The sequence below is a fragment of the Argiope bruennichi genome, chromosome 5, assembly GCF_947563725.1.
Source record: "Argiope bruennichi chromosome 5, qqArgBrue1.1, whole genome shotgun sequence".
NCBI lineage: Eukaryota > Metazoa > Arthropoda > Arachnida > Araneae > Araneidae > Argiope > Argiope bruennichi.
The window spans coordinates 131,460,724-131,482,689 of record NC_079155.1 but is presented as its reverse complement, the minus strand read 5'-3'; the positions used below and the strand labels follow the sequence as shown (position 1 = coordinate 131,482,689).

Below are 21,966 nucleotides of genomic sequence, written 5' to 3'. Positions count from 1 at the left end.
GATAACAATGGAATACTTTGATTGGTTAGCTACACCTCAAAATGGCAAAATCGTTCCAATTACTGAGGCTAAAGGCTGTATCAAAGTTTTATTTTGCAGTATTCCACACTATGCTGAAGAAATGGGTAAACCATTAATGAGGCACAGGATAATAAGCATACTTATGAAACAAAGATTTTTGAGTAGTTGGGCTTTCTCCACAGAGATAGTATTTCTTCAAAAGTACAATTAAGTACCGCTTTCGATTTCTTCTGAAAATAGAGCGTGATTGAAGGCAATCAACTCTTAAAGACATACCTAAAGGTTAAGTTTCTGAATATAACAAAAATTGGTAAAGTTAGAAGATAAGTGGTTACCGATTAGTTCATTTGTTTTCAAAATTATTTTGAATATATAGTTAATATTACAAAAATAGGTAAATGACATTAATTTCAAAAGTTGGATATGATTTTTTTTTAAACTGCATATTTCAATAATGAAAGAAAAACTGAGAGAATATTTCTAGTAACAATAAGAAAATTAAAGTTTTATAATAATGATGAAAAGTATTGTTGCAATATAGATTGAAAAATAGTTTTAAATCTTATAAAAATTGGATAAAAAAACCCCGTATAACTATTAATTTGGCAAAATAAAAAAGAAGGGCTAAAAATTCTTTTTGTGCTATAATACTTTTGGATGAGAAAAAAAAACTTAATTAAAATCAACATAAATAATTTCCACTTATATATTTAGTGAATTAGATTCAACTTTTCCAAACAAAACTGCTCATAATAAAATATACACCTTTAATAATGAATTTGTATAGATCACACCAAAATCACGTCATCATTTTATAGAAAAATTTATATCCCATTGCCCTCTTTCCTCCACCCCCCCCTTTTTTAATCTTTACAATTAATAATGTTATGTGACATATTACAATTTTCTCAATTTTCAACTAATTTCTCCTACAGACAAAAATGTCTATAAGAAACTTGAATATACATTAGTTCAAAACAGCTCAAATAATCAAATTTAATATCAAGCTAGTTTTGAATTACCAAAAACATGCCCTGAAATTAAGAAGCAAAGCAATAATTAGCAAATAATGCATATAATGATTTATTCATTTGAAAACAAATAAGTAACAACAAAAAAGTAAGAAAAACTTACGTATATGTCCTGGCAGGTTTAGGAGGAGGTACAGAACTGTTTGCATTGGTTGATAAAGTACAATTAGTAAGACTAGAACTATTTGAAGATGCAGATTCAGCTATGGAGATGCAGCCTTGAGGAGGTGCACCCTCACTAGCTCTCCGTTCTGGTGTATCTGGTCGAATGGTCAGTAGATCTGTTGGCACATCAGGGCAAGATATCTGCTTTGTTAAGTTTCGTGCTGTGTCCAGTACAGATATGGACGAGCCTGGAAGAATAAGTGGATGTTTACGTTGATGGTGTTTCAATACAGGCAAGGGCTTTGTTCTGTCTCTGGGTGGCAAGGGCAAAGGATTAGAGGCATCACAAGAACTTTCACTGCAACTCACAGTAGTATTGGTGCTAGAAGTATCACTTTGGTCCTCGAGTCTTGAATCGAGTGGGCTTTCATCTGATTTGACACCAACTTGATGATTCAATTCTTTGGCATAGCGAGACGCAATATTAGGTCTGGGAAAAGTCTTTGGCGCTTGGGGTGGAGGTGGCGGGGAACCCAAGCTGGATCTTGTTCCATTTACAAGTGGACTACTGGAACCAGCATTAGCAGCCAAGCGTGCAACTGTAGCTGTGTGAGGAGTTGATGCTCTGGTGCTGTTCGGTATACCATGCTTATTGCCTCGAACTTTGGGTCTGACTGGCACACCACTTCTCAGCATTCGAAGAGGGTTGCTGTCTATTGTTTCAGATTCAGCGTCAGATGAATCTGTGGCTTGTGATGGAGCAGCAGCTTGGTGCCTGGATCTCAGATGGCTGACTTCCAAGATAGGCTTTGGAGCTACAGCAGGTGGAAGCGAAACACTCCTTTCCAATGCACTTCCCTTTTCAACCAGCGAGTTGTATGCTTCCTTTGCTTCCTCTGTAATTATGTCCTGTATGTCAGGAATGGCTTCAGCCTCCTCCGAGAAGTTCCTCCTCTCAGGTTTTGGACTTGTTTTAAACTTGAAAGAAAACTTTCTCTTGAAAGGAGAAGTAGGAGTTTTAGGGCTTTCCAAAGGTGTGTCATTGTCAGATTTGTGTTCAAGATTTAAGAGACTCTTGCTGGCTAGCTCTTTGGCTATGGCAATAGCAGAATCCAGGGTTTGCTCATCAGCAGCAGATATTGGTTTCACTATAGCATGCTTTTTCTTCGAGTTGTCTCGACCAAGTTTAGAGATTTCCTTTATTTCATTCATGATGAGATTATTCTCATTACAGTTTTGTTCTTCAGAAATCAATTCTGGTGTGGGAGATCCCAGGGCCTTAAACACTTCATCCATCAAAGAAGGTCCAAGATCAAGGGACTAACAGAAGAAAAATTTTTAATTTGTTAACAAATTAGCATCGTTGAACATTTGATATTTAACAAAAACTCTCAACTAGAATAATAAAATTACAATACCTCAAATTTTGAATTTTCTATAAAATTTCCAAAGTCTTCCTCATCACTAATTTCATGATACTCATGGTCTTGAAGATTCATTAATTTTTCATCATCTTTACTGGACCGCTTAGATGATCCATCAACAGCAGAATTTGGTATAATTGGAGAATCAATTTGATCATTAATCACTTCAGACCAATTATCTATAATAAAACAATATAATTCAGTGTTAAAAAGCATATGTCAAAAACATGCACATTTCAGATTCAGCATACTTTGCATTTATTCCATGGAAGAATAATGTGTTTATAACAAAAGATTATCTCAGTACTTGGCATTTTTACCTGAAGATGAACCACTTCTACCATCAGAAGTACTGAATTTCTTCAGTAATGGAATTTTGTCAGATGAATCAGAAGAAAGAGTGGTTAGTGTTGGACTCACATTCTCTTTGTCATCCTGGGGTTTATCTGAAAATTATTCATAAATTAAAAAATTGTGATAAATCCAGAAGAACTACCAATATTTCTCAAGATTAAATATTATACTTTCAAAAATGGAACATCACAAAATATAGATTTCAATCTTTATTCAGAATCATATTAATAAACTAATAAGGAAAATAAAATAAAAACAAAACTTACAAGGTGTGACTATTTGTCTTGGTAGCTGTTGATATTTGTCTCCCAAAAATGCAACATCACCAAAAAATGCACCATCCAAACCAACATGACCAGTATGTTTGAAATCACCTTGTGGTCTGGATATCATATCAGTTCTCAATCTAAGACATTTATATATGTATAAAAAGTTATATTAGTATTATTTTGATGCAAGCAACCCATGAATAATTGCTTGCATTAAAGAATATTTTCAAGAAAAAGAATATAACAACAGTACCTTCGTCTACTTGCATACAAGCCACTTCGAGAGTCTGCTCGTGAAAAACTTGGCCGTGAAGTAGGGAAATTTCTGACATATGCGACTGTATGAGCTGGATTGAAAAGGCCAGTTTTGCCATTATTAAGAATGCCTTTCCAAACATTTAAAGTATCAGGAAGAGGTCTGTTAGAAAAATAAAATTTAGACAGCATAAGGACAAGAATAATTTGATTTTATTTTATAAAGATAAGGGAATTCATCACTTCAATAAATAAATAAATATATGTTATTGATATTTTCAAGCTTTATGGTAAAAATATATTCATCGTTATTGTTTTTTATATCCAAAAAAATCATAATTTTTTGCCTGCATATCCCCTTTTTTTTTTTGAAATTTATCATTTTATTCTCTCTAGCTTTAATAATACTGATTTTCCTATATTAGGTTTGAGAATATTGCAAGCCTTTTTTGGTCATGATTTTTTTTAAAGTCAGAATAAGACTAATCTGTCTACACATAAAATGTAATTGGTGGGCCAAGAATGCATGACAGAGTTGTCATGAATTTCATTTTTTAAATTTTACAAATTTTGATAGCATTGTTTTCAGGTACTGCATATATGGATAAAGCCTTTTTTTCTTCATTTGTATTGCAGCAATTTAAAGATCCTTATAAAAATTTATTACATATTTTATTTAATCTGATTTGATCTGTGGGAAGACATTGATACTAGGCATCTTATTTAATATACAACAGCCCTGAATATACAGAGAAGTTTTAGTGAAATTGGATTTCGAACCTGGAACCTTTCAAGCACAAAGGCAATATTATCACAAATCAAGCAATAATAATAATAAAGACTTTAGACTTGAGATTATTTTCATTTCCACTTTGAGACAGACACAAACAACAACAACAAAAAAAAAATATTATCAGTATTAACAAAGGCAGCATTTTTAACTATAATTTGCACTTCTAAAATTTTTTTATTTGAAAGACTGAGGAAAAGTTTTCAAAAGCTTTACAATGAATTATTTCTAATTTCCTAAAGGAAAGAAAATCAGAAGTCAACTAATTTTTCACAAATCAAAATGAGTTTACATTTAAGCCTAATCACTATTATAAAGTAATAAGAATATAATTCAAAATAAGATAATAGAAATAAAAACATTACATATTTCCATTAAAATACTGTGCCTCAGAAAATGCCCTGTTTTTTTCTACTCTTTTCAAAATAAAAATGGTTAAGAAAGATCCTACAGAAAGAATATTTAATTTGGAAATATCTGCAGATAATGTTTAATCTATAGGTAAAATGCCAGCAATATCTTTATTAAGTTTTGGTCAGTACTGTGGTGGTAGCTTCATGATAAATTTTGTCTAGTGGTTATGTTACCGGCTGCAGAATCTAACGTCGCAGATTCTGCACTCAGCAATGCAATCTCCACAGTACAATAATTGCACATAACTACTTCCATTAAGTATAGTATATACTGTATGAAACAATTTATTATTATGACCATTCAACCCCTCTCACTTTTTTTTTTTTTTTTTACAAATACTGGTAAAAGGTCAATAAATAAAGGCTTACTGAAGTCTAGTGGATTTTACCACCCCAATGGGAACCTCTGAATTCAAAAATAAAACATATTAATATTAAATTTGATATTTTTGGTATTAATTTTATGTTAAAAATGACTCAATTTTTTGCTGAAATTTTTTGAGTTCTTAAGAATTGAAATGCTATCAAAATTCGCCACAAACTTTCTTACAATATTCATGAGATTTTAAATCATAATTCTTTGGAATCTTCTAATTAATTTAAGAACAAACAAAGGTGGTTGATTTCTGGGTGGTTTCATTTGGGGACACCACCCGTCTAGGACATATGTTTCTTCGTTTGTTATCTTCTGTTTTGTCACCTCTTGTATCTGGGAGAAAGCTATAACTTGATATTTTCAGAGAAGGATGCGATGCAAATTTTGTGTTGAGGGGGGGGGGGGGAGTTTTGTTTATTATCTTCAGAGGAAAACCCACCCATATTTGAAGACAAAAAACATTTCATATTTGCCTTTCGTTCCAGATGGTTTTGTATTTTTAATGCTCATGCTCGGCTTAAATTTTTGCGATTTTTTTTCCTCTAAAATTCCAAAGAAATTAATGCTCCAAAAAAAATGTGCATAAAACATGAATAATGTCAAAGCATGCAACATACAACTGTGTGTTAGACAAAAAGACACTCCTACATATTTCAAAAGATTTCATGCAAAATAATGAGTTATTCTTAATTTTTTTGCTTACTATTTGATATTTATCAATTTAAATTAAATTGTGTATATATATTTTTAGCATTTTAGTTAGATCTTATTCCTAATTGATATTTTCTATTAAATTTTATTATTTATATATGCAAGATATAATTTAGAAATTTCATAATAAATATGTCATAAATTGTATTTTTAATATTTAAAATTTTTCAAATTACATAAAACATAAATAAAAATGTTTATTAGCCTAAACTATTTCTAATACTGCTATTATCATAAGAAATTTGTGGAATTATTTCAAAAGATTTTCTGACATTGTTCTAAATGGGTGGGGTCCTCAAATGAGGACACTACCCCCTGTGGAAGGAGACGTTAAAAAAAAATTTGATATCAAATCAATGTCTACACAACCAATTAATCGCACTGATTGGTTTTTTTCTTCATATTTCAAAAATTTTAATGTCCCACCCCTGAAAGGATTAAGGGAAGAGACGCGAAAGGATGAGGAATTCTTCGTCATTCTTTGACCTTGATTTTCACTCTATTAGATACTTTTTTTGTTCAATTTCTTTTCATGTATATGTGAGAGTATCGTGTTGTTTCTGACAGTATTATTTTAATTCAATCTGTGAATAATCCAGTTTTATTTTATTGTTAAATGTTTAACAACTCCTTTTACCTCGCCTTTCATTCCTATTTTGACAAACTAAACCCATCCTAATGCATGCACAAAAGCGTGGAGGGTTTTAGAATCTGTTGTCAAACAATAACTAAACAACAAATTTGCACATGAAAGCAAGTAGTGACTGCTAAAGTTTCAATTTCTAAGAGCTAGTAGGTTTAAATTTAAAAATATACTATCTAATCCTCCCCCCCCCCATTTATCCTAGAGCTTTGACCCATTTCAAGTCACTGATGAAAACTATTTTTTAGATTTCAAATATATTGTTATAATGCTGAACATAAATTACAATTAAGCTGAACTATTAATTAAACTATTTTAATTAGTAAAAAAATTTCTTTCTCTTGCCTGGACTTATTCTGCACCAAAATTTGGTAAAAAAAAAGCGTTAAATCATCTTAAAGTGGAAAAACTGCATTCATATTCATCTCACGCATGTAAAATTAATTCGAAATCCTCATGGAAATTATTTGCTGAGATTGCAAGCAAATGCCAATTTGTATCAATTGATAACCCACGACATAGTAGGTACAAATAATATGCAAGTCAATAATAAAATATTTAGTAACTACTATTTTGAAACTACTACTAAATTTGTAAATTTTACTACTAAGTTTGTAACTACTTCCTTGAAATTCTTATATTACATCATATAAGAATTTGCAAGAAAAATATTTTTTAATTATATTTTTAAATGAAAAATATATTACAAATTTTTTTCCAGAAAGAGTACCAAAAAAAAAAAATAATAATAATAATCTAAAAACCTCATGTATTAATTTTTTAAATAATGATTCTCCTTTTACTTTAACAAAGCAGCCACATTAAATTCTAAGAATAATACTAAGGCAAGTCAATTAAAAACATAAATGGTTGAAATATGAATGCACTGAATAAAAAAAAAGGCAAGATGAGAAAGATGAAATTTTAGGAAACTTAATTTTTCTCCATTTTTAACTGAAAAGCATATAATAACACTAATTCATATTCTTTAAAAAATAGCTGAGAAAGAAATAATGAAAGAAGATGCAGATATCTAAAATTTGAATAGAAAAAAAAAAAAAAACAATCTACCTTTTATCAAGAACTGTAATGACATCTCCAGTTTTATAAGGAAGCCAGTCTTTTTTGCTTTTAGGTCCTTGCACAATTTCAATCGAATCTTGTATTGCTTGAACCTGTTCTGGTTTGTACTAAAATATATATATAATAAGTATTTAAAGCTTTTCATTTGAAACCAAAAAGACTAAAGTTGAAATTGAAAAAATCTATTCTTTAATGGCTTTGTGTAGATTTATTACAAAAGAATATAATACTGAATATATTTCAGAATTTGCAGATAACATGTTTTTATTAAAATTATTCTGCATGCAAACTAATGGTTCTAGATTAGATAATATAAAATTGAATAGTTAACTATTACAAAACTGAAACATCGCTGAATGTATTTTCCAAATTTTATAAGCATTAAGCAATAAAAATTTTAAACCTATCATTGCTTTTACTTAGTAAAGCATATAATAATAAGAGACTCACATAATCATCACCTAAGGTATAACTAATTATTTTAATGATTAATTATATATTAAACTAATAACCACTAATTCTGTACATAAGCATGTGGAGGGTTGATAACATTTTTAGGAATTAATCATGTAAGATGATACTAGATAAAATATGACATTATTTATTTTGATTTTAGTCCTTTATGTTTGGTGCAATCTTTAAAAAAAAATATTTTATCATGCCTTCTAAAATATTATAAGAATAAAATTAAAACTAATCCTGTTGTTGCTAATAGCATTAAAAACATTATTATATTTATTTATATGTTAATGCAACACAAAGGCTGATGGAAAAAGATAAAAAATTTTTCATTTGTGATTGCATGTTCTTTTTGTTTTATTTGCACAAATGAGAATACCTCATATTATTTTGAAATGACAAAGTTTCTACTTGAAAATTAAAGTATTTAAGTCTATATTTATCACAGCTCACAATCCCCTCCCCCATTAAAACTCAGTATTGTTGATTGGCAATAAACTGCTTCATGGTCATACACCTTATTTAAATCAAAATAAATTATTGCACCTCATTTAAATTAAAGTATTTTTCTCATGATTTATTCAGGAAATAAAAGTATATACATATATGTAATGATATCTCATTATCAAATTTTAATCCTAATTAATTCCCCTTTATTTTAAATCTTAAATTAGTCCACACAACTTCATAATAAAACTTTCTTATTTTCTAATCTAGATTCCACTTTTATATTTAATTAATGCTAATATATGCTTTAAAAAATACAATTCTCTGATACAGGGATAAAAATTCCTAATGCCCTCAGTGTTCCTTCCAAAGAAACCCAAGATTCCTTTTCTGAATCAACACATGTCAAAGAAATTCCTGTCAGAATCTCTCAGTAAAAGAGTTGAGAAAAAAACTTCTCATACTTTTACTCTTGTGTCTCAATATAAAGAATGTGTTTCACTGGTCATCACTTATAATAAACCATGCCCTCTTATGCAAAAATATGCTACATATATAACAGTTAAAAGTATTATGCTACTAAAGTTCAGCTTTTCAAGTTAAAACTTGAACTCATCATTTAAGAGCTAAAACTATTATGATCAAGCACATAAACAATAATATCATCCAAATGATGGGTGTCTATGTTAGACCTAAAATGAAAAACATATCTTAGAAAAAAGCTTAAATTACCTCAGGTAACATAGTATTAATTTCTGAAAATTTAGGCCTTTTATTAGCATCATGTTGCCAGCATTTAAGCATCAAAGTGTAGTATTCTTTCGGGCAACATTCAGGTTGTTCCAAGCGCTGAAAATTAGGTTCATCAATGGCCTCCAAAATCTAAAACAAGCAAAAAGTATAAAATTCTTACTAAAAGATTTTAATATATATTGGAAGTTTTATTTTTCAGAATACTCTTTAAACAAAATCTATTATGTTTAAAACAACATGTTTAAGAAAAATTTTGCAGAATTTTTAAACAAAGTTGGTACAGAAATAAGGCAATACTTATAATTTTTTCAGTACTTTGACAATATATTTCCCTAAAAAAATGCTGAGTAATGAATGGCTTTGAACCCTTCCCAATGAGGATTTTTGAAATATATTGAAAAAATGCAGTGAATGAGATTAATTGATAGTTTATATATTGAAATAATTGTTTTTCGGGAGTTTTGAGGACACTACCCATCTGGAGCAATCCAACAATTACAGAGAAGATTATTTAAATTCCACATGACAGTAATAATAAGATTGGATATCTTATGTTCACAAGCATTTGTATTTATAATCCAAGAAATTCAAATGATTTAAAATAGAACAAATACACTATATCATATGTTTTATAAAAATGATTAAAAACAAATTGCAAAATATGTAAATTAAAAATATAATCATTCCATTAAAATACAAATGTTAGCTAAAGATTGAGATTAAAAAATATATAATATAAATATTTTTTATATTTAAATTGTTAAAAATTTAAATATTCATTAAAATTTAAATATGAAAAAAGATTATAAGAACTGAAGATGTTTCATTAAAGTGAAATTACTACAGGGTGGTTTAAAAAAAATCTTTTTCGATATATGTATCATATAATTTATAGTCACTAGATGAAATTTTGGTTTGCAATACTTTAAGATATGCGTTCAAAAATCATATTAAAAACATTAAATTCTAACAGCTATGGTTACAGTGACAACATTTTGAAAATTGCACACTTTGGCAACAATTTTATATTATATATAAACATATAAAATAGAAATTAATCTGCAGAGTGAAAACTATAAATAGTACTGGAACAGTCACATAAAGGTTAATAGTAATAAAAAAATTTCAATTATGATTCCAAACTACTGAATCTTTCTCAAAAAGCAAAAAAGATAGGAAGGTATGCAGATTCTGGATTTGGCATAAGATTGATTGAGTGCTGTGATAAAATGATTGATGTTGTTGCATTAGGTGAGAGAAAGGGCAATATAAAATGTGTGCTATGTATCTTGCTTTGTTTCACTCTGAACAACAATTTACTTACAGGAAACAATGCAAAGAAATTGTAACCTGAAAAGACAAAATGCTGCAGAAGCATTGGGTGTGTATGACCAAGGAATTTGAAAAGAATACCATTAGTGTACTATTAAGAACAAAGGAAACTGCCTGATAATTTTTAATTGATTTGAATATTCTGTCAAAAATGCCAAGCAATGGAGTTTTAGTCAATTTATTGTAAGAAAATTTCAAAAAAGAACTTCTTTAACTGCCATAAAAATATTTCTTTTAAAATTTAATTTTAATAACAGGTTTGGACAGCCTTAAATTCCTTGATTTTATAATGAATAATAAAATTCATTTGGACACATGACCTAAAATCGCTGCATTTCAAGGCCCTCAGTTAACATAATATTAATTGAAGGCAAATTAGGAAGTAAATAAAAAATTGATCAAATATTGGTACAACTCAGTAATTGAAAACATCTTTCAACATGAAGCTTTGTATGGCAGAATTTTTAATAGACATCCAAGTTTAAACTGTACAAAATTCAGACAGGTTCCCCCCCCCCATCCTTTAAATCTTCCAAGGAATTTAAATCACATTCAACAATGTCTTAAAAGTTCACATGGATACATTACCATTCTATACAGTAGCCAAGTACATACAAATTACACTCTACATCTAGGTCAAGTACTACAACAAAAACTATAATGAATTAGATCAACATCATATTGATAAAATTATGCCCAATTTAAAAAGTTTGTTTAAAAAAGGCAATTCAAACTAGCAATTTCCTGAAATGCAGATGAGTATACATAGATGAAAAGTAATTCAATATTCACCCCCCGCAGCTTAAAAAGTTACTGTACATAATCTTTGCTTTAAAATTTAGTGGTATAAATAATTTTATTTTTCAGGCAGAACTCATAATCACAGAATTTGCATTAAAATGTGTATTACACAATGCCAAAATTAATTTATTTACAATTTATCACATCCCTCCACACAATTAAAAACCCAGATCTGAGCACATTCTCACAGTCAAAGAAACACTTCATAAAGCAAGATCATCAGCCAGCCTGGTAACACTTGCTGGCACCGAGGAAACAAAAAAGCCAGTCTCCTCCCCCAATCATACATTAAATACTGAACTATATATATAACTAGATTAGATTGGCAGATATATTCAGAATTCTATGATATTGCATTGGAGGACAAGATAAATAGCAAATTACTTATCTAATATAAACAAATATTTAGCATACTTTTTAGGCAACTATAGCCCATTTCAGCTATATCTAAACAATTTTATAATTATCGTTGATTTGTGTTGCTGCTGCAGCAACTAGCTATAGTTAACAGAAAAGAATAGTCAGAAATTTTATCAAACATTTTGTGAATGTTAGCATAATAACCAATGGTTTTAAAATCAATGGAATGATTTTCAGTGGCCTGACCAGATAAGTAGGCAAATCTGCTTTTAAAAAGTTTATGCATTCACTTTTTACATTATAATTTGATCTTCATAATGCAAATTTGGAACTTGCACATTCGGGAGATCAAACATTTTTATATATTTTAATCTTACCATACTTTGGACTCTACTTTACAACTTGACTAATCTTTAAGCGAATTTAAAAAAAAAATTATATTATAATTGTTTCTAACTATAATACATTTTACTATGTAATATTATATAAATAAGTATTCCCCATGCTAAGTAGCAAGAGTAATAGAATGGTCTGGCTGTTTTGATGTGGGTAATAATATTCAGAAACTTGGTATTCATATTTCAAGTTGGCTGATTAAAAGAAGCACGAACGTTCTTTTACTAATTTCAACCTATCAGTAATATATATATATATAATACACACACACAGTAGAATTAAATTTTCATCAATTTATTGATGATAACTATTCAGAACATTTAGAATAAAGTGGAGATGAGTTGTTTACCAGAAATGGACAATAGATATAAAATTGAATTTGCAATTTCAACCATCTAAAATATGAAAGAATTATATTTTCTCTAAGGATAATAGCTTTCTCACAGGAATATAGAAACTGGATGAAGTCACAAAAACACTTAACAAATGTGCCAATAAATTATAAGATGGGCTCCTATAAATTATAAGATTCCATCAATTGGTCTGAACAAAAAGAGTAAAATATAAAATGTAGTATGAAATCAATATCAAATGAAACATAAAAAGAACAATTTGTAAATCATTCTATTAGAATTCTATTATAAACACTTCATAAACAAAATAACATTACTAAAACTATGTTATTCGTTTAATATTGTTCCATTTCCTGTCCCCTCATTAACTTCTGATAAATAATAATAATCAGCAAAGCAAAAAATGTTTAATGTAAACTGTAAACCAGCTTTTAATAAACTATATACATTCAAATAACATCATTTTAAAAAAAAATTTCATTAGATATTTTGAAGTTAATGAGAAATCTTTGTTTCAGTCCTACCTGCTGGCCAGTAAGAGCTGGCCAAGGTTGGAATCCATAGCTGAACATTTCCCACAAGGTCACACCATAAGCCCACACATCACTGGCAGACGTGAAACGCAGATAATTAATACATTCAGGAGCACACCTGAAATACAAAAAGTTAGATTACATAAGTATACAAGGAAAAAAAAAGTTTTTTTTTTTTCTTCCTCCAGATACTAAAAAAACAGGAGGGAGGAGAGAAAATATATTAAGAATAATTTCATCTCAAATCACAAGTCTAATGAACACAATGTCTGCATATTTAAGAGCAATAAAATATATATTACTTCTATGAAATTATTACATATATTTATAGAATTTAATTAATCAACTGCTTTATATGGATTTTTCCTATATAAATAAATAATTAGTTAATTAACATTTTCCTCTAAATTGGTAAACTGCCTGTTAAATACAGTAAGAGTAAGCCAGAGAAAATCCAACAAAGTACAGATGTTATTAGGGCATGTTTGTCCTTCACCCTTGCTCATATCATTGTGTTTTCCCTTTCTACAATTTCTGTAACTCAAGCATCTATTACTTTCTTAGTTTCAGAATATTTAATTCCAAAATTTGAGTAAAAGTGCTTTTATTTTCAGTCAATGCTACACGGTCAATTCAATCGAATGTTAACTCACACGATTGTTCCTACTAAATGCCAAATACAACAAACAAATAATTTAGATTTTGTGGAAAAATAAGAGAAACAAGGCAATCTCATGCTAAGTTTGTTTTATTCATGTATAAGAATAAAGACAATAGTTTCAAGACATATACCAATGAATTTGAGAGAGTCTAAAAATCATACTTAGAAATCCGTCTTTTTTTAAGCACATACAATCAAAAAGGAAAGAAGAAATATTTTATCCTCTCATGCATATGCTTAAAACATTATTACTATCCCTGGCAGTTCCACAGTTTTTTTTTTTTTTTTTTTTTTTTTTTTTTTTTTTGTTTACTCAAAACAGGCCCATATGGATGTGATTATGATATATATAATCTAGGTATGATGAAACTACCTTCTTTTATCCCAAACCAGGTTCCATGATTTAGTAAGAGATACAGATTGGCACATGAATGTTCAGGATAGATACAGGCAAATTAATTGGTTCTTATTGGTTTAGGTATAAAGGAAAAGAATTTATACCATGTTTATCTAAGATGATGGAAATTTTACAGAAATATTTCATACCTCACAGCAATTTTCCTTTATATATATATATATATATATATATATAGTTACAAACCTGTAATGTTAATTCCCAACACAAACAGTTTCATTGTAAGAAAGACCGTGTTACGATGAGCCCTGCTGGGTGCTGATCGGATGCTGAGCCAGTGATCTCAGAGTTTGTCGACAAAATAGAAATTATTGGAACCTTCCGAGAATTTTATCGATCTATCCAATAGGAACTGAGATACGACTGATTGGTCTGCGAAACTTCTCGGCCCAACTCCAGGGAAGTATAAAAGGCCAGCAGTCCCAAGCTGCATGGAATCAAATGGAATCATGTAAAGACAGAGCGATTAGTGGAACAGTCTAGCAAAGAGCTCATGCGATTACCGAATTTAGCTGTGTGTCGATTAATGTTGTTTATTGTAGATGCAGCATTGTGTCATGTGTGGAGTAGCCAGTCATGTAGTAGTGAGACGACAGTTGGATACAGCTAAAGTGAGGAGACAAAGATTTGCAGACGTTTGGAAAGACAGAGTGAAGCTACGTGAATTCCCTCCTTCTGCTGAATTCCGTCTGGCAACTTTGTGTGCTGTGGTTGCTACTGCTGCCGATTACTATTTGTTGTAGTGTGCTGCTATGTATTTCCTATATTCTTCGTGTTAATGAAAGTCGTCGTTTGTCACTAAAGGACTGTTTATTTCTGCATCAACCATCAAATCTTAAAAGAACCCAATGGAAGTAGTAGTGATCCATAACATTATATAACCTCTGTTTTTTTTCAAAAATAACTAAGTTCCTAAGATAATTTTTTTCCTCTTATGTAGTGCACAGTACATTCTTAATAGTAAGTGAAAAACAGTGTTCTATTTTTCTTTTCTAAAATAAATGTAGAATAGAAATTAAATATTGAGAAAACAAAACAAAAAATTATTTTTAGAAGTTAGATTTCAGATAAGTGTAATTTTTGTAAATATTTTTCTCAAATTTTATAAAAGTGAAAATCAAGATTATATACAATACAGTAGAAGATCTGTACTTATCCAAACGGACTTTTCTCAAAACTGATTATCCAAATTTCAACATGAAAGATATAATATAAAATGACATACATAAAAATGTATTTCCTTTTAGTGCAATCTCCCCTATTTATACTCTTTACTAATATCCAAATCAAGAATGAATAATAATATCACTAATAGGAAGGTTATCACTTACAAACACATTTGCGCTAATGCCCATGTGCCAGGAAGAGTTAATTTTATTAAAATAGAGATGAGACAAAAGATGACAGAGAAGATTATTACATTTTGTTTAATAATTTAGTAAATTTTGAATATCAATAGAATTTGAAAGAGCAGCAACAGCTGATATATTGCAAAAATGAACTAGCCAAACTAAAAATAAATACATAATTTTTTTAAACTAAACCAGCGCAGATCAAAATGATAAGGGGAGAAAAAAAAATGTGGAAAACGCATCTGATGGAACAAATGGAAATATGAAACCAAAGAAAATATGAAAACAGGCTAATATTATTTACTCACCAAAAAGTAACAGTTAAAGTAAGGAATAATCACCGAGTTTGACATTAGGAAAATAAAGAATAGTGAAACATTTATACCCAAAATGTAATAATCAAGAAAGAAATCTGCAAAATCTTTTAAACTAGTATCCTTTAGGCTTTCTTGGCCACAAAAAAAATGTACATGAAATATTAGGAAATTTCAAGATATAGCATAAGCTTAAAAATTCAGTTTCTCCGTCCACACCAGAATTATTTCAATATAAATTGCCATTATTGAGAAGTTGGGCAATAAGGCTTCATTACAACAAAGGAAATGAAGCATCGATATCAAAGAAGCTGGAATATCAAAATAATTGACTACTGATAGACATTGAAAATGTTCAAATGTTCCTGGCATGTTTATTTTTAAAGAAAAATTTACCAGAAATAAATAACAGATGATAAAATAGGAGGATTTCCTAACTCTTCATAAAATCATCTGTTATTTAAAGTAAATGAAAACTGCAATATAAATTTAAAGTATATATTTATGGAAAAAAAATCTTATTTTTAGAATTGGTATTAAAAACAGTAGTTAAAAGTAAAATAATTTTCAAAGAGAGCATGCTTTTGAAAGTCAATGTGTCAAAACAAAAGCAAAAAGGTCAGCCTTAAAGTTAACCCTCTAATATTAATAGTTTTAAAATAAGAAATTATAGGGAATAACTTGCAATTTTATAATTTACAATTATTAGGGTAAGCATAATTTTTTTCTGTAATTTATCAATTAAATAAAATCAGTCTTTCTCAAGGCATCTCTACTTCAGACATCATTTCTGTCCAGCTTGTGTATACTTAACAGAAACCCTTTAATATTTCTTGAATAATTCACTTAATTTAAAATTTGTTGTATAAAAACAATTGTCATAAGTCAAAGTAGTATTAAATTGAATTATGTTGCATAACATGTGCATGAAACTATTCTCAGTATGCACATTTCAAGTACTATGAAACCACTAATTTTAATAGAGGGTTGCCACTCAAATCTGGGAGGAAAAATTCCTTGTGTTTTCTTTTTATGTCTACTCAAGATATGAAGAAATGTAAGAACAGTACTCATGTGCTAGTTATAACAAAATATGGTTTTAAGAAGCGGAGAAAGAAAAGGAAACAACAATTTATTATTATTCGAAATAATAGCATATTAAAAGAAAGTTTATATTTACATACAGAAAGAAAAAATCTATTATACAGAATTTAGCAAGACAAAATTAATAAATTAAGGTGGTGGGAAATATTACTTCTCATGCTCTTTAATTGTAATTACTGTGCCAAAAAAACATTACAAAGCAAAATTACTTTTTTTTATTTATTCATTTTTGCCAATTATTTGGGCATCAAATTCTGTAGATTTTTCAGCCATCAGTTTCACGGAACTAATGGACCTAATCCGTAACAAACATGGTACAACATTTTCATATGCCTGATATGCAATTTTTAGCTATTTTACTTTCAATGAATATACATGAAAATATTTCCAGTATATCACTGAATGTACTAAAAGGCAAATGTGATGCAACAATTTTTAATGCCTTTAATAATTCAATCATTTTTTTAATTAATTATGAGCCTGTTACTGGTGGCACACATCCAACCATCATCAGAGTTGCATGCCCTTTAGTTGGATAGGTCATTAATGAAGGGCAGAAATTCTCACTTTTCCTACAGCATATCCTTCAGTCTAAATCCAAACAAAAAATTTCTAATTATCTTGCTCATAAGATAATACATACAAAGAATTATATTTAAACAAAGGGTACATTGGATTTCAAGAATCATAATTGGAGAAACCTTACAGAATTTCTCCAAAAGTCATTCATGAGAGCTATTGCAATAAGTAGTCTTCCTATAAAGAATGTAACAATAATTTTCCAAAACATTTCAATAAATGCTTTACGGTGTTATTATAAAGGTTAAAAAAATAAGCAAAAATTGAACAAACTTACCATGCAATAGGAAGCTTCAGATTGACATTGAAATTTGTTTGGTAGTAATCCTTTCCTACACCTAAAGCTCTGGAAAGACCAAAATCACTGATTTTTACCTAGAAGAAAAAAAAATTTAACATATTGTCATTGTGCAGTTCTAAACATGCTGCATAAAAACCCACGATATTTCAACATAAAATTGACAATTCCATTTAAATGTTTATTAGATAAATTCATTAATAATAGATTCAACTACTAAACTAATTTTCAGAGGAAGAAAATGAGATATCTGCATGTGATAACAAATTAGTGTAGGATTTAGGCATTTTGTGGTTCCAGGCAACCTGCATTGAATAGCAACAATTTTAATAATTCATTTTCAACAAATTGGTGTATTATTTTATTCAATTTTTAATTTCAGCAACTTTGTGAAAATGTTATTTTTTTTTTAGTATGCATATCAAGAAAAAATGAATCAATATTATCCAGAACTATTACTTAATGGTTTTTTTATTAAAAAAATATAGCTTACATAATAAATTTTAAAACACACATAACAAATATTATTATTGTAGAAAATCTGGCAACTGGAAAATTACAAACCCAGTTACATAAGTAATTTACTTTCTAATATATTATCGTCAATAAATAATTCATCATACTTTCAATTTCAGCGTACTCTGTTATCCTAATATTTTAGAGATTATAGAATTTCTATTTATTAAATTTATTTGATATTGTAGTCATGAAATTATATAATATTGTCAGATTAAGTTTATAAGTAAAATTTTTCTTCAAATATGTGCAGTATTTTTTATATTTGAACTTCTCTCCTCTGATTTTGTTAAATGTACAGTATATAAATAAGAGTGAATTTTAATATGAAAAGAAGGGTTTTAAACAGATGGATAAGAAAAAAAAATTAATTTTTATATAAAATTCTGTTTTAATCAGTTTTTCTCAAATCTACTCTATTGCATATCCTATTATAATTTCAGTTTCCATGAAATTTATTTAATTTCTTCTAAGAAGATAAAATCTGCTTCCATCATTCAATTACTTATAACTAACAATATATTTACGAGCATAAATGAAGAAAGTCACAGAATTATACAATATTCAACTACCATTATACATTTATTTTAATTCAGTAGGAAACTTTGGAACATGAACAACTGTTTCTATTTCCTTAATTTTCTGGGGAGGGAGAGAAAAGAAAAAGATTTCTTATGCCTCTAAAGTCACATCATATATAAAGGCTTAAAAAACTCAGGCTTAACTCAGGCTTAAAAATTACTCAGGCTTAAAAAATTTAGAAAGTATTTAATTCAATATCCTGTTAATGTATATAAAATAGCAGAATATGCTATCTGAATGCCAAAATTTAAATAGGCAACATTGATTCCATATCATTTATAAATCTTTTATTTTTCTACTTTTCATTTTCAAATAAATTGGAATAAATATGAAAATAATAAATTTAATACATCAGACTATCAAAAAATTACAGAGTAACTCAGGCATTTACAATAGGAAAATGCTCTATATAATATACAAAAGCAGTAACAATTAGATTCTATCAATAAAGAATATTTTTCCCTACTTCAGAATAGTTTTTTAAGTAATTTATACTTAGTTTTTTAAAGTGAATTTTCATTACCTTTTACACAGGAAATATTGTTAACATCCAAAGAGGTGAGCAATTTCAGTGATCTTTTTTTAAATAAATGTGCAGATAATAGTGGTAAACAGAATTTGATAGCAACTGTACCCATTTTATCTTTAAATTGCAGATTGATAAACAATATACATATAAAGCACTTAATCAGAATTATTTTAATAGACCACAAAAACAACAACAAAATCAAATAGTTATGAGTAAACAATAGTTTTAGATATTTTTCATAAGTATATTTGTGAGAATTGAAATAAAAATAACTTAAGCAATAACTTAGGATAAGATGTTATATATTAAGATAAAATAAAAATATTAACAAAAATACTGATTTTTTTTTTCATAATATACAGCAAGAAGTAGCACTGCCTATCATAAAATATTCACCATAAACGATTTTATGATAAGTATAATAAGTTTTATGATAAGTAGTTTATGATAAGTATAATTTGAAAATTTTTAAGGTTCTAAATTTTTAAATTGATAAATTTTTCCAAAGATGACAAGACAAAAATATTGCAAGTGAGAATAAGAAAAAATTCCCTGCAGTATGTGGTATGTATACAATGGAATGTTGGGACTTACTTTGTTTTTGGCAAAAACTAAAATATTTCTTGCAGCCAAGTCCCTGTGAATAAGCTTTTTACTTTCCAAATATTGCATTCCTTCACATATCTGCTGGGCGAAGTCGCACAGAGAAATCACGGGAAAGCTTGGTCTGAGTGCTGGCTCCTTTAAGCATTCAAGGAGGGATCGCAAAGGAGCAAGTTCTGTGACCTGGGGGAGAGGAATTCATAATTAGTAATCTTCTAATAAATTTCATACAATTTCTACTTCAAAACATACATAGGATAAAAGCCTTTTATTATTAAACAAGCCAAATCCATACAGAACATAAATTTAAATTCTCTCAAACTATAAATGCATGCAAATATTAGAAATTTAAATAACTAAAATGTACTATAAAGAAAAAAGTCTAAATAGAGTATATATAGAAGTAATATATGAAAATGTAATGGAACTGAAAACATAAAACAGTACGGAAGAAAGTTTTATTGATATTATGCCAGAAGTTTTATTGAATTTACAATCAATTGTCAAATTAGAATACTGCTATGCACAATAAAGTAATGAATGTCTTAGCCAGGTCTGATTTTATATTTTTATTGAATACCAGCTGATATACATAGAAGAAATTTTCATTTCTATTATTACTGAAATATTAACTATTTTAAATAGCCGTCATAAAACTTTTATTAAAACCTTGCTTTCACACTTCAGAATTTATAAATGAAATTTGAAATATTTTGGTGGATATTTATAATAAAGCTCAAGAAATCTTGAAATCAGCTTTTGAAATTTAAACACAGCAAATTTTGGTTTGCAGAAAGTAAAAATATAATATTAGCACTTGCCAGAATCTCAAACGTGCTGCTAAACAAACTCTTATTAATGTATTATAAAATTTTAACATAAAATATTCTTTTATGTAGAAAATATATATAAATAAACACCACAAATCCTCCTACAATTTTTTAAAAAATATAATTTATATAACATTTAAATAGAAAAATCAGTTATATCAATGAATTTTAAATATCTTGCATTTTTGCAAAAAATTGCATAGTGTCACAAAAGATTTTACAAGCAACTTTTATAACAAGATATAAAAATTATTGAATATTACAGACAACAACTTACATATGTGTCATTTTGAACATAAAAATAACATTTTCAACAGTGAATATTATTCTTAACATTTCCAGCAATGAATATTACTCTTAACCAACTTAAAAAATTTATTCAAAATTTGAATCACTTGCTTTTAAGCAAGCAAAGAGTTAAAAACAATTTTTAAGTAAAAGATACATTTTTTGGTATCAGTGAAGTAAAATACATCTTATTTAAATATGGTTGAGATATTTTGAATTTAATTTACTAAATAAATCTTAGTCACCACTTTGCAGTGAACATGCAAAAAGAGAATATAGATCTTAATTAATAAAAAAAAAATGAGTCATTTTCCACTGAATCTTTCTTAAATTTCATAGCATTTGTGAGCAAAATTTGAAGGAAATGTATTCAATATTTTGTATTTCTATACAAGAAAAAAAATTAGGAGTTTCATTTTTATTTATATAGATCTATTGAAGATAATGTTCTAAATTATATTACAAAATATTGAAACAGGGTGCATAGTGAGAAATTGTTGCAAGAACAATTTCTCAAGTACTTTTTAAGCTTTAGCCAAAAAAACTAAGTACCTTTTTACATTATGCATATGTAAACCTGCATATTTCTAAGCTAACATGTTCTGTTTTAACAAAAAACATTTTGCATTAACTGAACCTTAATTACTTCCGTTTTAAAATAAGGTTACATTAACAAGCAACTGACAAAAAAAATTCAGAAAATATTTAATATGGAATGGTATAAGACTTTTAAAATAGTATGAATTATATGTTATATATTTAAAGTTAAAAAAAAATTTACTGAATAAACCATTATAGCACAGTTAAAAATTTATATTGATCAGTAATCCCGGAGAATATACTGGTCGTCAAAAGTGGCTAGGCAGAAATAAGATAAAAAAAACCCATACAGTTGTAAAGCTTTTATATTCAAATTTATTTATTTTTTTAAATAATAAGATTACCCACAATATGTTGCTATCGAATTGCGAAATAGTGAGACCTTC

At 28.3% G+C, this 21,966-nt stretch overlaps 1 protein-coding gene across 3 annotated transcripts in view; it reads right to left on the bottom strand.

Annotated features, from left to right (window-relative positions):
- LOC129968653 (activated Cdc42 kinase-like) overlaps window positions 1-21,966 on the bottom strand; it is a 99,482-nt gene that overhangs the window by 10,122 nt on the left and 67,394 nt on the right. For all 3 annotated transcript variants that reach the window (XM_056082762.1, XM_056082764.1, XM_056082763.1), the window contains exons 5-14: window positions 19,854-20,045; window positions 17,612-17,709; window positions 12,901-13,027; window positions 9,114-9,263; window positions 7,464-7,582; window positions 3,458-3,622; window positions 3,202-3,341; window positions 2,902-3,027; window positions 2,576-2,760; window positions 1,156-2,477 (exon numbers count right to left, since the gene is read on the bottom strand). In XM_056082762.1, coding sequence (XP_055938737.1) covers window positions 1,156-2,477; window positions 2,576-2,760; window positions 2,902-3,027; window positions 3,202-3,341; window positions 3,458-3,622; window positions 7,464-7,582; window positions 9,114-9,263; window positions 12,901-13,027; window positions 17,612-17,709; window positions 19,854-20,045 — 2,624 coding nt within the window. The remainder of the gene's footprint in view (window positions 1-1,155; window positions 2,478-2,575; window positions 2,761-2,901; window positions 3,028-3,201; window positions 3,342-3,457; window positions 3,623-7,463; window positions 7,583-9,113; window positions 9,264-12,900; window positions 13,028-17,611; window positions 17,710-19,853; window positions 20,046-21,966) is intronic.